At 51.4% G+C, this 15,048-nt stretch overlaps 1 protein-coding gene across 2 annotated transcripts in view; it reads left to right on the forward strand.

Moving 5' to 3' along the window:
* SLC6A6 (solute carrier family 6 member 6) overlaps positions 1–15,048 on the forward strand; it is an 82,240-nt gene that overhangs the window by 30,926 nt on the left and 36,266 nt on the right. For both annotated transcript variants that reach the window (XM_019747061.2, XM_019747066.2), the window contains exons 3-5: positions 9,078–9,320; positions 11,303–11,437; positions 12,547–12,781. In XM_019747061.2, the coding sequence (XP_019602620.1) occupies positions 9,092–9,320; positions 11,303–11,437; positions 12,547–12,781 (599 nt within the window). In that variant the 5' untranslated portion in view covers positions 9,078–9,091. The remainder of the gene's footprint in view (positions 1–9,077; positions 9,321–11,302; positions 11,438–12,546; positions 12,782–15,048) is intronic.

Raw genomic sequence — 15,048 nt, forward strand, 5'->3', positions numbered from 1 at the left:
GTGTTACTTCGATAAAACAATCCCCTCTCCCCATCTCTGGACATTAGCACCTTGGGCACGAAGGTGACCCCATGCCCCCTGAAGTGGGCCTGGGCCAGCTGTGCAGTAGGTGCTCAGCCACCGTGGGACAGTTGGGACTTTTCTTCCTGACCAGCTCCAGGTGAGTAAGGGCCTGCTCAGTGTGGGGAAGTGACTCGAATAGCATCAAATGCTGACCCTGTTCTTTCAAAACCCACAGGCCTCACCCATGGAGGGGTGAGGGGTCTAGCCTTGACACACAAGAACATTGTCTTCTCTGTGTCACCAGTGTTGTGGCCCTTGGCCAAGGGAAAGGCGTTCTGGCCACCCATCTCTGGCTGGTCCCTCTTTGCAGCTGCCTTCAGTTCACCTCACCGGGACTCGGCTCATGAGTAGGAGCTTGGGCTGCGTGGGGGGGGGGTAAAGACTCAGGCTCCAGGCCCCCACTAGAAAAACCCCATTAGCAACTACTTACAGGGGAAAGCCCACCATGGGCCCTTGAATCCCCTCCCAGAGTGGAAGGGGTTAGCCAGGTGGTCGGGTACAAGCGGAGGCTTGCAGCTGAATGGGCTGAGCCTTCAGTGGGGCAGCACAAAGCTCTCGGGCTCCCACCACCCTCAGGATAAATCGAGGTTCTAACCCTGGCCTCCAGGCCCCGACTCCTCTTCAGGTCACTCTGTGCCCCATCCCATCTTGCACTGTGTCCCACACTGGCCTTCTCTGTTCCTTTACCATGCCCAATACGGCTCCCTTTGTACACGCTGTTCCCTGCTCTGAGAACACCATTCCCCCAGATGTTTGCCAGGCAGATCTCAGTTTCAGTGAGGTTAAAAGCCCAGACCTTGGAGCATACCCTGGAGCTGATTGATCTGGGTTCAAACAAATCCCAGCTGTGTGATTTTGGGGCCAGTGGGTTCACCTCTCTGGGCCTCGTTCCTTCATTCAGGCTGCTGAAAGGAATAAATGAGTTGGTGCCTGAAAGGCCTGCCCAGAGTAAGTCCTCCGTGAGTATCTGCCACTATGAAGCGTCACCTCCTCAGAGGGGCCTCTCTGACTCCCCACACCCCCGTCACCTCCACCTTATTCTGCTTGGTTGTCTTTTGCATGCTGGCCCCAGTCATGACTATTAATTCACGTATGTGTTTAGTGTCTGTCTCCCCTTCTGGAATGTCAGCTCCTCTGGGCTCACGTCTAGTGTCCCCAATTCCTGGAGCCGTGCCTGGTACCTAGTAGGGTAGGTTGTCAGTAAATGTTTATCCAGCAGTCACTGCTTGCCAAAGCTACCCTTGCTCTGTTTTGTCCCTGGACATCCAAGATGTAAAGGGGAACCACGTGGCCTGCGTGACCCAGCTGAATCGAACTAGACCCAGCTCTCTGACTCCTAGTCCACTGGCCTTTCCCCTGACTCCACGGCCTGCTCGGTTAGTGCCTGGGCCCCTCGGTTTTGGACATGGCATGTGCCGAGTTCGCCCCCACCTGGGAGGGGAACACCTGACCATCTGGACCCCACCCCTCCACCCTTCCCCAGGCCCAGCCCTGCCACAGGGGAGCCTCCCCGGGCCTTTCCCCCACTTCCCCACCATAGTTTTCATGTGCTGCTTTATATTCCATCTCTGCTGCCTGCCTGGGCTTTGGGTCAGAGCCTGCCACCTCCAAGGAGATAAGAAAAATATTTGGACCCAGTCCCCAGACCTTTTACCTGCAAGTGTTTTTGTGAGGGGAAGAGGACAAGGTGGCTGTACTTCGGGCCCACATCCTGTCTCCCCCACCCCGTTGGCATTGTTCCAAAGGCCAGTTATTTGCAAAACTGTCTACTTTCACCCACTTTTTTCTTTGCAAACCACAGACCAAGAAGTATAACCTGCTCTGGTGGCTCCCTGTGTAGAGATCACCTTCCCCTGGGGTGGTGTAGAGTCAGGATTTGGGTGCAAATGCTGGTACACCGCCTCGTAGCTGTGTGACCTGGGCCAGATCCTCCTCCTCTCTGAGCCTCAGTTTCCTGATCTGTGAAAGGGGAGGGTCCGTGAGACTTGAGGAGAAGTAAATACATCTGTAGGTTGATGGCTGAACCTGAGCCTGGCAGGTGCTCTCAGTGGAGGTGGGGTGTCTCTGAGGGTAGACCTGAGCTTCTGTGGGGTAGCGGGTTGCAGTTAGATTGGGGAGGGGAGGACCTTGCCCACAGGCATTGAACCCCAGGTTGATAACAAGCCCTGTCCCCAGAGATGTCATGCTGAAAACAATTCCCCAAACAGAATTCACTTTCACTAGGATCAGAATATTATTGCTCATTGTTTTGGCTTTGTTCTGGGCAAAACAATGCCAGGCTTCCTGGATGACCTCACCCGGGTGAGCCATCGGGCCTGTGAGACTGGGCTGGTCAGCATGTCCACGCGAGCCTGTCCTGCCCTTGGCCGTGACCACCTTCGGTGAACTGGGGGCAGTGATATGACCAAAGGGGACAAACTGTGTTTGTATTTGGCCCATATAGTCTTTTAGAAATTGAACACGTGCATCTGCATACATCTCAGATTGCAGCCTGTCTTGAGAAATTGGAGGATCTGGCCCGTGGGCCCCAATCCCAATAGCTGGAGCTGAGTGCTGTCCGTGGCTGGAACCTGTGCTCCCTTTTGCCGCAGTCCCTACTCGTCCCTGTGGCCTCCCCACTGTACTCCTGTCCTTTGCCTGCCAGGCCCCTGAAGGCCTTTGAGCTTTGAGGGCTTTGAGCTTGTCACGTGTGAGTTAGCCTGAGTTAGGGACAGATAAACAAGATTGAAGGATACAGACCACATGACTCAATAAGAAAAAGGAAAAGAACCTTTCTTTGATTAATTTCTACTTTCTTTTCAAAAACAGCTGCCCTACGGAGAGGGTGAAATAGTGCCCTTAACACAACTCACTTTTCGTAGTGCTTAATTGTTAACAGCTTCCTAGGCCAGGATGGTAGGAAAGAGCATGAGTGGCAGACATGAACCTGTCCCTTGCCTGGAATCTGTGGAGACAGTGCTCACAGGAGCCCTTTCAAATCTAGCAGGGACGTCTGGGAGACCCTCCCTGTTTGTGAGAGGAAGCCTCCGGTCCGTAGCTCCATCTGTCCTGCCCTAGTGCATGTGGTTTCGTCAGCCCACCCAGCTCATGCCTGTGGCCCTGGGCACTGACTGCTGAGGTCCCCAAGCCCTGCCCTGCCCCTTCTCTGTCATGTGGCCCCTCACTTCCTGTTTGCCCTTTCCTACTTCCCTAATTTGTCAGCCTAGTCCAGTGGCTTGAAGTTGGCTTAAAGGCGCCAGACCTGATTTCACTTTGTGACATTGCTTAAGTCAGTGATCCCAAGCAGCCAAGTGGTTGAGAACATGGAATTTAGAGGCCAAAACAGACCTGGGAGCCATTTGAAGCTCCAGTGGCTTTTTATTTGCTGTGTGACCCTGGGCAAGTGACTTCACCTCTCTGTGCCTTATCAGCAAAACAAGAGATGGTTACAACACCATGGAAGGGCTAAGAAAATGTTCATAAAGACTCAGCACATTGCTAAATAAATGTGCGTGCAGTCAGTGCCCAGTAAATGCAGCCTACTTTCTTTTTCTTTTTTTTAAACACTCCAGATACAATGCTTGCCACATAGTATAATAAAATCCCAATGTAGTCAATTATTTTCTTCTATAATAGTTAATATTTATTTGATCACTTAGTATGTACCAGGCCCTATTCTGAACATTTTACAGTCATCATCTTATTTAATCTCTGTGAGTTTTAGTTTTACCCCCATTTTTTTAACCAGGGAGGAAACTGAGGCATAGAGAGGGTTATTACTTGTTTTGGGTCACACAGCATAGTCATAGCCTCAGTAAGCCCAGAATACTGGCTTTGGAGTGGATGGGGAGACCAGAAAGGGCAGACAAGGCGTCCAGCTGTGTGCTTCATTTTACCACCAGCCCAACAGGCTGGGGGTCATTCAGGCCACTGCCTTCTCCACCTGTAAAAAGTGTCTGTCATCCAGGTCTGCCCCCATTCTGGGATGCTGGGAGCCTCTTGCCTTATCCCCCCAGAGGTTTGCTGGGAACAGTGACTATCCAATCGGTCTTATAGGCCAGCTGTGTGGTAGGCCCTTTTGGAGTGTGTGTGGGGGGAGGGGATGTATTCCAAAGAGAAAACAGGAAAAGTACCTGCCCCCTTATTAAAAAACATGGTAGAAGCTCCTGAGTGGTTAAGTCAGTGACAATGAAAGATTCAAGTCGTTGTTCTCTACCAGATTGCGGTGAGGGAAGTTGATTATTTACTTGAGAAGGTTCAGGTTGCAGGGGAAGCTGAGGCAGAGAACCCCCCAGCACCTGGGCAGCTTGTCCTGGAAAAAGAGGCCGGGGCCTGGTTTTCCCAAAGCCTTGGACTGAGGTGGCAGATGACGGGGAAGGCAGCTGCAGCGGCATCTATAACCCAATTCAAGGCCCAGATGGCTGGCCCATGGGCACCTGGGGACAGAAGAGGTGGGAGGGCACAGGAGGCAGGCAGGACGCCCGGTCCCCCGCCCTGCACTGCTGCTCCCTCTGTACCTCTGCAGTCCGTGCCCCTCTGGCTTCAGTGTCCCCATCTGCAAACAGTGCAGAGGCCTCATCCACTCTAAGCTTTGCTCCATTGCCCTAGGCCACGGGTGGACCAAGGCAGGAATTCTGGCTCCGGTCTTCCCTGCTTGAGCCTCAACTTCTCTGACTGTAAAACTGAAAGTCCATCTGCAGTAAGGGTCTTTGAGGAGTGAATAGAAACTGGTTACAGACAGCTCAGCACAGAGTAAGTACTGGAAGTTTTCAATTGGGGGAAGCAAAGGAACATCTTCTAAGTCCACAGCGTTGCTGGCTGCAGGTTGAATCTGTTTGCGTACGTGCCAAAGCTGACCAAGTGATCTGCACGTCAGCCTTCAGGCACAGCCGGTTCTGGCCTCGGCCCCTGGAACAGAGACAAGTGGAGTTTCAGCTGGGCAAGGAGGGAGCCTTCGTTCTGGAGCCTTTGTATCAGAGCCGATTCTAATCACCTGTAGCTGTAATAACCAAAGAGGAAGCTCTTAAAATGGGGAATTATGTATCACCATCGCTGCAAAATAGCCTTGGGCCCAGCGCCAAGGAAAACAACTCTCGGCAGAGGCCAGCAAGGCAGCGGGCTGCTGGGACGCCTGTGGAGGGAGCTCGTTCCTAAGTGCTGACTGAACCATGGGGCGGGCTGTTGAGGGTGACAGGTGACAATCAGTGGGCCTCATCGAGTGTTGTCTGAGATCAAGCTGGGCTGGCAGAGGGACAGCAGAAGCAGAGCCAAGAATTTGGGCACGTCATGTTCACTGTCACTACCAGCTTCTTGACCTTGGGAGTGTCACTTGGCTTCTCTGGGCCTTGCTGATTTCACCCTGAGTAGGACTAAGCCTTACATACCCCAAGGTCAGAATGGACCCGATAATAATTATAGCAGTAATAACAACAGTAATACTAGCAGCTACTATTTAAGGAGTACTTGCCACGTGCCAAATACTGTTCTAAGCACTTTCCATGCACCTCTCATTCAGGCCTCACAACATCCCTATGAGGTGGGCATGATTATTCCCATTTTACAGATGAGGACACTGAGGACCAGAGAGGTTGAGTAACTTGCTTGAGGCGCCCCAGCCAAGAAGTGGCTGTCAGCTTCCAGGCTAGGGCTCACGCTTTGATTCCTGCAGGGGCCAGGCTGCTACCAGAGGGCCTGGAGGAGCCATGCAGGAAGCCCGAGCCTGAGAAGGGGATGAACTAAAGCAGTTCTGTGGGGCCAGTGTCCCAAGGAGAAGGAGCCTGCATTGGGGGCCTCAGTAGGCTGTGGGGAGGAGCCGGTGTTTTCTTCTAGGAGTGATGGAAAGTTGGGTGGGAGGGCTTTATGAGCTGAGTATGCTTTATAAATTGCCTTTAGCTGCCATGTTGAGAATAGATTGGGGACGTGGGTGGGCAGAGTAGCAGCAGGCAGGCCTGTGAGGAGGCTGCTTCTGATGCCCGTGTGAGGGCTGCTGGGGCCTGGAGCACAGTGGTTGCCATGGTGATAGAGAGACGTGGGTGGATGCCAGGAATGTATGGGAGGCAGAATCCACCCTATTGCTGCTGTGGGCTTCTATAGGTGCGGGGCTGGTCAGACACCCCAGAGGGGCTTGGAATGAGCCCCTGAGAGGGAATTGGGGTCCTTGCACCTGGGTGTGATCTCAACCAGGTGTGAGTGAGCATTGGGTGACACCATGAAGACTGGCTTGGACTGAAGAAGCCAGAGGCAGGGCTGCTGGCTATGTGTTCTCGAAGGGCAGATAGGCTTGTGATCGCAGTAGCCACAGGTGGGACAGGTGATGGTGACGGAGGAACACAGCTCAGGATGCACCCTAGGAATGAGAACCGGGGAGACCCCCACCACACCAGGCACATGACACGCCCTGGCTCTGCCTCATTTAGGCCCTACCCCCAACCTAGCTTGGCTACCGAGGGTCGGGAAGATGGGGTCCTGAGTGTAGGGAGGGAGCCCGAGGCCTCACCTTGTAAGAAAGCAGAGCCTGGAACAGAGGGGGTTCTCGGATTTTGTTGCTCCCCCCTTTCTCCATGTTTCTAGAGTGTTCTCTGAGTGCCAGTGTGGCAAGTGGGTCTGGGGCAGAGCTAGGACTCTCAGGGTAGCTACAGGGAAGCAGACCCCAGCTCCTAGTGGGGAAGAGCTTTGGCCAGTCCCAGCTGCCTATGTGAGCAAAAGCTGGCCACCTCCCCTTGTCTGGCTGACCTTGTGAAGTGCTTTCCAGCTCTGAGATCCAAGGAGAGGTTGAGAGGGCGGAACCAATCCTTGTCCGTGAGGAGGCTCAGGGGTCATTCCCTGAAAAACATCTTCACTAGGAGGGAGTTAAGTCCCACATCCTCCAATTATGCTCCCATCCAGCCGGCCCACAATGGGCTGCTCAGATAACCATCGGGGGTTGCACAAATTAACGCTGGAACAATGCTGGCTGCTCGGGCTATTTTTACAGTAGCCATACGCCCGGCTGAACCCCCGCGTCGCCCCGAGGGAGCAGGGCAAAGAAAGGCCATGCGGATGCCGCCACCAGTCTGCACTCAGGGAGACAGAGGAAGGGCTCAGTGAGCCGTCCGGTGGCTCCAGGAAGCCTTTTCTTGGTCTGCTTACCACCAGATAGGGAAACAATCGGGGTCCCCCACCCCGAGCCAGGGAGAGGAAGGAGGCGTGGGGGAAACAGGGATTCTGTTGTGCTTTTTTGTGCCTCTGCTCTTCAGAGCATGGCCCCTGTGGGCCTGGCTGCTGGGGCCAGGCCAACACGTCCCCTCCACACCCCAGGTCCTCAGGCAGCTCTCACCTTGCTCTGCCTTGGGTCGTCTTCTGGGCCAGGCAGTGCAGGCTGAGTGACATGCTGAGTCCTGTGGTTGGGAAGTGGCCTGGCCGAGGTTTGCACGTAGCACCAGCTGTTTGCAGATCCCGCTCTGGGAACCATCTATTCAACAGTTCTTGTCTCACAATCTGTTGTGCACCAGGCTCTGGGCACACAGCAGTGGACAAGGCAGGTCCTTGTCCCCTGGAGGTGCTTCTCTGGTCAAGGAGGAGACCATTAACAAGGAAGCAAGGACATGAATGAGACATTCTCAGGTAGTGCCAAGCACTTTGACAAGACAGGCTCAGATGCCCACTAGAGATGGCCTGTGAGCCGTGTGGCAAGCTGGACTGGGTGTGCCATGTGACAGGGCCGCATCTGCTCCAGCTGCCGGTCACCGAAAACAGTGTGAGCCAAATGTGGCTCACCGACCTTCCAGTTTTTCAACAGAACCTGGAAATCTCGACTTTTCTCTGAAATCTGATATTCAATGTTGACCACCAATTTGGATCATGAAGACAGGTTGTGTCCCAGGCTGCTCGGCTCTGAGTCAGTCACCTTAGCCATCATCCTTCTCATTCTGCAAGTGAAGTAACAGGCTCAGAGGGGTGGGTAGGCCCACAAGCTGTGGTCCCCCAGCTCGTCTGTCTTTCGTGGCCCTCCGTCACATGGAGGTAAAGCCTTGAAGGCACCCTCTCCCTCTGGCTGGGACTCATGAGACTCTTATCCTCAAGGGAGAGTGAGGACTCAGGGACCCGAGGAAGTACAGAAAGAAGGGGCTCTGCACTGGCTGGTGGCAGATGTCCTCTAGAGTGGGGGCCAAGCAGGGGTGGGCTAAGAGTGACCATAAACAGCTCCTGGGGGGTAAGGAATTTGACCTCCTTGGGGTCTCCTATTGCCAAACCCAACAGGGAGTCAGAGAACAAGGGAGCCTGGATGACACGGGGTTCAGAGCAAGCCAGAGAATGGGCATATGGAGATTAACTGGCTTTCTCACATATTCTTCACTAGAGCAAATCCCTTATTTTTCATGCTGCAGAAATGGGACTGGTTAATGAATTGTGAAGATAGCATCCATTTTCCATACTTGGATGGAAACCCCATTTCAAATGTTGTTTTCATTCCAGCCTGAAACCCTGTTCCTCTTTTGTTTTATGTTTATCCATTCTTTAAACAGGAACAGGCACCTCCCATGCGCCAGGCACTGTGCTGGAAGCACAAGTAAAATGGGAGCTGTCGCTTTTCTATGCAAATTCGAAATTTGGAAAAGGTGATCTGTTCATTTCTAGAAAATTCAGGCAGGTGTTATTTGGAAGGTGCCTTAGAAGTGCCTGGGGTGAGTCGTATTTTGTAGAGATGTATGCCAGGGCTGGGCTGGCTTCATACGTACCTGCCTGCAGGTGCAGAGTGACATTTGACATTCGAGGATGACAAACATGGCGCCCTGGTGCTTCTGTTCAGCAGTTGCCTGAGGAATGGAACCTGTCAATTTCTGAATCATTGGGTTACCCGATTACCTAGAGGGGGTCTGAATCACTCAAGATGTTGTCAGATCAGTGGCCAGATGAGGGGATGGCAGGCCCCCTGCCACAGGCCTGGACAAGGCCCCCTGTCAACTGGCTTGTAGGTGAGAAGGGAGAGGTTGTGTTGAAGACACACAGGCTGCCCCTTACCAACCGTGCATTGGGTTGTGCTTTGTGCCCCATAGAAAACGAGGAGGAGATGGCCACCAAGGAGAAGCTGCAGTGTCTGAAGGACTTCCACAAGGACATCCTTAAGCCATCCCCAGGGAAGAGCCCAGGCACGCGGCCTGAGGATGAGGCTGAGGGGAAGCCCCCGCAGAGGGAGAAGTGGTCCAGCAAGATCGACTTTTTGCTCTCCGTGGCTGGTGGCTTCGTCGGCTTGGGCAACGTCTGGCGTTTTCCATACCTCTGCTACAAAAATGGTGGAGGTGAGTCTAAGCTGGGCAGAGTGAGTACTGGAGGAGGGTGGGGCCAGAGTGAGGGTGGCCTTTTGTGCCCTGCTTTCCCTAGTCCCCACCTTGTCCTCGGGTCAGCCTGCTGTACCCTGTCCCCCCTCCACCCCACCTCAGAATCAGGAGAGGAGCATGACTAGGAATCAGGTGGCCTTCTGTCAGGGACTTACTGTGTTACCTTGAGCAGATCCCTTACCCTCTCTGAGCCCCCAGTTTGCCATCTCTGAAGAGGGGTGATGAGGCCAGGCCCTTGTCTCTCAAACCTCAGACACTCATACACCCCCTTCATAAATTCCCCGGTATCTATGTGCCTCCCAACTCCTCCTTACTTTAAATCTTTCCTAACATTTGCTTTGGCTTTTCTAACTTAAACCAAATGCAGTTCAAAAGCAAGCTTTGTGGGGGCAGCCGGTTAGCTCAGTTGGTTAGAGGGCGGTGCTCTTAACAACAAAGTTACTGGTTCAATCCCCACATGGGCCACTGTGAGCTGCCCCCTCCACAACTAGATTGAAACAACTACTTGACTCAGACCTGATGGGTCCTGGAAAAACACACTTAAAGTAAATAAACCTTAAAAAAAAAAGAAAAAAAAAAAGCAAGCTTTGTTTCCCCTCATAAATGGAAAACCAGTATCATTTGCCATAATGGAAATGTATCCAGGAAAATAAATACAGTGAAGATATTTTTTTTCTTTTAAACATTTTTTTCTAGTTTTTATTGAGGTATAATTGACATACAACCTTGTATTAGTTTCAGGTCTATAGCATAATGCTTTGATATATGTATGTAGTGCAAATGATCACCACAGTAAGTTTAGTCAACATTATCACCTCACAGTTACACATTTCCTTCTGGTCATGAGAACTTTTAAAATTCCTCTCTTTCAAATATAGTATTATTAACTATAGTCCCCATGCTGTATATTCCATCCCCAGAACTTATTTATCTTACAACGGAAGTTTGTACTTTTGACCACCATTACCCAATGAAAATATTTTTTAAATGTAAGGTCTCTTTGGTTGGTTTGGGTTTTAGAGTTTTGTCTTTTTGTTTTTTTTAACCTGCTGACGGCTAAGATCTAGATTCCTCTCTTGTTGGAGGTGTTCAGATCCGGCAGCACACGCTAGGGACTTTCTTGCTATGAAGAGGGGCTTGAAGAGAACCGGGTAGGGAGACCTGCCCACAATCAAGGGCTTATCTGTCAGCAGAGATTGGCGTGCCGCGTACTGCCGCCATTAGGAGAAACACCTTTCGGGAAATTCTGCCTTAGAGCCTGGTTTCTTAACTTTTTGTAGGTCTCAGGCGCCTTTCGGACTTTGATGAGTGTCCTAGACGCTCCCCAAAAGAAAGCACATACACATAGACTCAAGTTGCCCACAGTTTCAAAGGGTTTATGGACCCGCTGAAGCCATTAGTGTATACCAGGTAGGAACCCTCGCCCGACTCTTTGCCCCTCACTTCTCCCCTGGCTCCCACCCCAGCTGGAGGTGCCCCCCCCCCCGCCTTTTGCTTCTTATCACCGCACCCTTCCTAGCTAGTTCTTCCCAGCCTCCTGCCTTGGGCAGGTCTGGAGACAGACAGGTGAAGCCTTCAACAAGGAGGTCAGGTTTGAGATGGGTCTGAAGGGCTGAGCAGTCCTCATTCAGATGGATGATGTGGGGAAGGCAGGCAGGCAGTTGGCACAGCTTAACCAAAGGCTCAGAGGCTGAAAGCACCTGGTAGATTTGAAGAAGGTGAGAGGGCACCTGGAAAGGAGATGCCAGCTGGACCAGGTGGGCAGGGCCTGGAGAATTTTCAACCAGGTCCAAGAGTTTGGCCTTTACCCTTCACGTCCCTTGCGTCCCTCACTCATTCTCTCTGATTCCATTGGTTGGGAGGGCTTGGGAGTGAGCAGCTGCAGCCTTGGCCCCCTGTGACAGCCCCAGTCTGACCCTCACCCCACTTTGTTCTCTCTGCAGGTGCATTTCTCATACCATATTTCATTTTCCTGTTTGGGGGCGGCCTGCCTGTGTTTTTCCTGGAGGTAATCATAGGCCAGTACACCTCTGAAGGGGGCATCACCTGCTGGGAAAAGATCTGCCCCTTGTTCTCCGGTGAGTATGGGACAAAGGTCACCTGGGGCCTGGTATTCATTAGTTCAGCAAATTTTTATTGAGTACCTGCTGTTTGCCAGGTACATGGAAGCATCATGCAATCACTTGACACAGTGCCTGACGAAAGGTAGCAGCCAGTACCTGATACGCTGCTCCCGGTAACTGCTCAGTACATGCCAGCTGTTCCCCCCTGTCTGGGTTGTTGAAGGATAGAGAAGCTAGCAGCTGCTTAGCAGTATCAGGCAGAAGATAAGCACTCAGATTCAGGAGCCTTTCGGTCTGGACCTGAGTCCCTCTTCCTCCTCTTGCTAACTCTTGTGACTTTGGGAAAGTCATTCAATCTCTTTGTGCCTCGATTGCCTCATCTATAAGATGGAAATATTAATAATATGCTTACTTCATAGGGTTACTATGAAGATAAAATGACATAGTCCCGTGAAAGTGCTTTGTACACATAGTAAGCCCCAAATTAATGGTAGCTTTATTATTATTATAACGTGAAATCCTATGCTTCATACCGAGTATGCATTCATAAGATAATACCGTTATGATTATAATTGGCAAGGATGGGAGGATGTGTGTCCATTGTCATCCATATAAATCCATCGATCCATTTATACATCAAACCTTTCTTCATTAAACTAGTCAGTATAGACTACCCATCTGTCTATCCATCCATCCATCATCTGTCCATTTATCCATCTACTTATTCATCCATCCATTCATCTACCAAACCTTCCAGCCAATCACAAGCCATCCATCCATCCATCCATCCATCCATCCATCCATCCAACAAATCAAATGTCCATTCATCAATTCAACATTTACCCATTCACCTATCTGTCGGTCCATCTAACCATCCATCTACCTATCTATTCATTGATCTATTCCCCTACACACATTCTTCAATTCATCCAAGCATCCCATTTATCCAACCATTCTTTCACCTATCCATGCATCCAGTTATCCATTCATTTTACAAATATTTGCTGGTCAATGTTGAAGGGCCCATTCTGGCCCCAGGCCTGGGGATGCCACAGCCTTCCATGTGAGTACGTGGAGGGTCTGGCCTCCCTCCTGATGCTTACCTTGCTTGTGCACCCCCACAGGCATCGGCTATGCCTCCATCGTGATCGTGTCCCTCCTGAATGTATACTACATCATCATCCTGGCCTGGGCCACATACTACCTATTCCAGTCCTTTCAGTCGGAGCTGCCCTGGGCACACTGCAACCACACCTGGAACACACCCTATTGTATGGAGGACACTATGCGCAGGAACAAGAGCCTGTGGATCACCCTCAACACCAGCAACTTCACCTCCCCTGTCACCGAGTTCTGGGAGTAAGACTGGCCTCACTAAGGAAGGAGGGAGGGTGTGGGTGGGGGCAGAGAGGAGAGCCCACCTCCTCATCTTCTCCCCAGGGATGTGGGAGTCACTGTCTTGGGATGGGTTTGGGGTTGGTGGGGGGAAGGTGGATACAGATTCGGAGATAAATCCATGTCTTTGGTCTCAGACAGGCCTGGAATCGAATCCCAGTTCTGCCATTTTACTGGCTGTTTGACCTTCAGCAAGTTTCTGCCCCTTTCTGAGCCTCAGTTTCTTTAACTGTCAAATGAGGGGAAGGAATCGTTCCTATACACCCATGGGATCTCTATGAGGATTATTTCACAAAGGCAGGTATATGTACTTACATTGTCTGAAAATGATATAGTTAGCATATCAAACCTCTTATTGCACAGAGAAAAATGCAATATGAAGCTGAAGTAGTTACTCAAGTGAAAAGGTAAATAGATAGAATGAAAATTATGTATCGGTCAGCTTTTGCTATATAACAACCATGCCCAAACTCAGTGGCTTTAAACAACAACTATTTATTTGGTTTAAGGTTCTGCTGATTGGCAGTTTGGGCTGAACTTGGCTGGGCAGTTTTTTTGGTCTTTGTTGGGCTCCCTGAGGGGTAGGTTAGCTATAGGGCTTCAGGGTAGTTTTCCTGGGAATTAGCTGGCTATTGGGTAGGGTGCTAGAGTCCATATTGTCTTATTACCCAGCAGGCTAGCCTGGGCCTATTCACAGGCAGCTTGGCATTCCAAAACAACAAACGGGAAACTTCCAGTGCGGGAACACTTTTCAAGCCTCTGCTTGCATCATTTCCATTAATGTCCCACTGGCCAAAGAAAGCCACAAGACTAACCCAGATTTAAGAGGTGGGGAAATAGATTCTGTCTCTCTATGAGAGGAGTGGAGAATTACGGACATTTTTACAGTTTACCATAATATAGTCAGGAGTATATACACACGACGAACACCAGAAAGGCAGAATGTGGAGGGGCTTGAAATCTGGGTATCTCTTAGCTACTATATGGGGAAATCCTTCTAACACAGTGCTTGGAGGCCAATCAAAAATATATTCATGCATTGCTTTCCTTGTTCTTCATGAGCTATTAAATGTGGGACCCCCTTGATCTGAGATAAGGCCTTGCATGGAGCTTGAGAGGCAGGGATAGGGACTACTGTTCCGGAAGTGGGTTAGCCCCTAATTATCAGGAGGTGATACTCCCTCTGTTCTGTGTGTAGCTTTGCTGTTTCCAAGGTGTCTCCCCGGACCTCTTAGACCTGGCCCAGGAACAGGCTGGTTGGTCCCAGCTATGCTTTTGGAAATCTAGAGCTGGGAAATCATAGGCAAGGTCGGTCAGCCCGTACTCTGGTGGTGCGTGTCCCTGTCATGACACGTGGACCTTTCTGTGTATGCTCCCAGGTCCCTGGGGCTACTTGGACTGGGGCCGGGGCTCTATATGTGCACATATTTTCCACTGGCAGACAAAGAGGGCATTACAAGCACATTCATCACCCCCTCAGCTCCCCACCCTGTGGAGAGCTGTGTTTACAGACAATGACATGCAGGCACTTCATTCTTCTCACTTGAATGGGGCCCGAGACCACAGCCCTGTCTGCTCTGCCGTTCCTGGCACAGCCTGATCGCCCAGGGCCTGCCCCACCCAGGACACTGGCACTCGACCAGCCCCTCGGGTGCCTGCTGAGGCCTCATTGTCTCGGGCATGGATTGACTGCCTGGCTTTGAACCCTCACTCGGCCACTTTTAGCCTGGGCAGGTGCCTTTACTTCTCTGGGCCTGTGTCCTCACCTGTACCTGGAGAGATCACAGTATCGCCCTCCCAGGTTGTAGGGTTGCCCTAACTTAAGGAGATCATGCATGGCCAGCCCTGAGAACCTGCATAATAAATATGGGCCATCATGATTTAGTGACCTCATAATGGGTAAAACTGCTCCCCAGCAGCCTTTGGCCTTCAGGTGGACTAAGAATGGCCCCCTGTCAAATGCCCATATGGTCCCCCCTTTTGCAAAAGGGCCGTCGTCTTTGCTTGTCTCCCTGCCATCTTAGGCCTGAGCATTCTTGAGAAGGAGCTCATGTAAGGATGAAGTCCTCCGGCTGTCCAGTCCTCACCCATGCCTTCTCCCCTGCCTATCCCCGAGACGGCCCTACTGGGGGATTCTAGGTGTCCTGCCTTCCAGACTCTCCTTTCTGAGTGCCTCAGCTCCCTTCCTGGCCCGGAAGGCATTAAGACAGTGTTTATCATTGCGAACTTCC

This window comes from Rhinolophus sinicus, linkage group LG10 (assembly GCF_036562045.2).
Source record: "Rhinolophus sinicus isolate RSC01 linkage group LG10, ASM3656204v1, whole genome shotgun sequence".
NCBI classification, from domain to species: domain Eukaryota; kingdom Metazoa; phylum Chordata; class Mammalia; order Chiroptera; family Rhinolophidae; genus Rhinolophus; species Rhinolophus sinicus.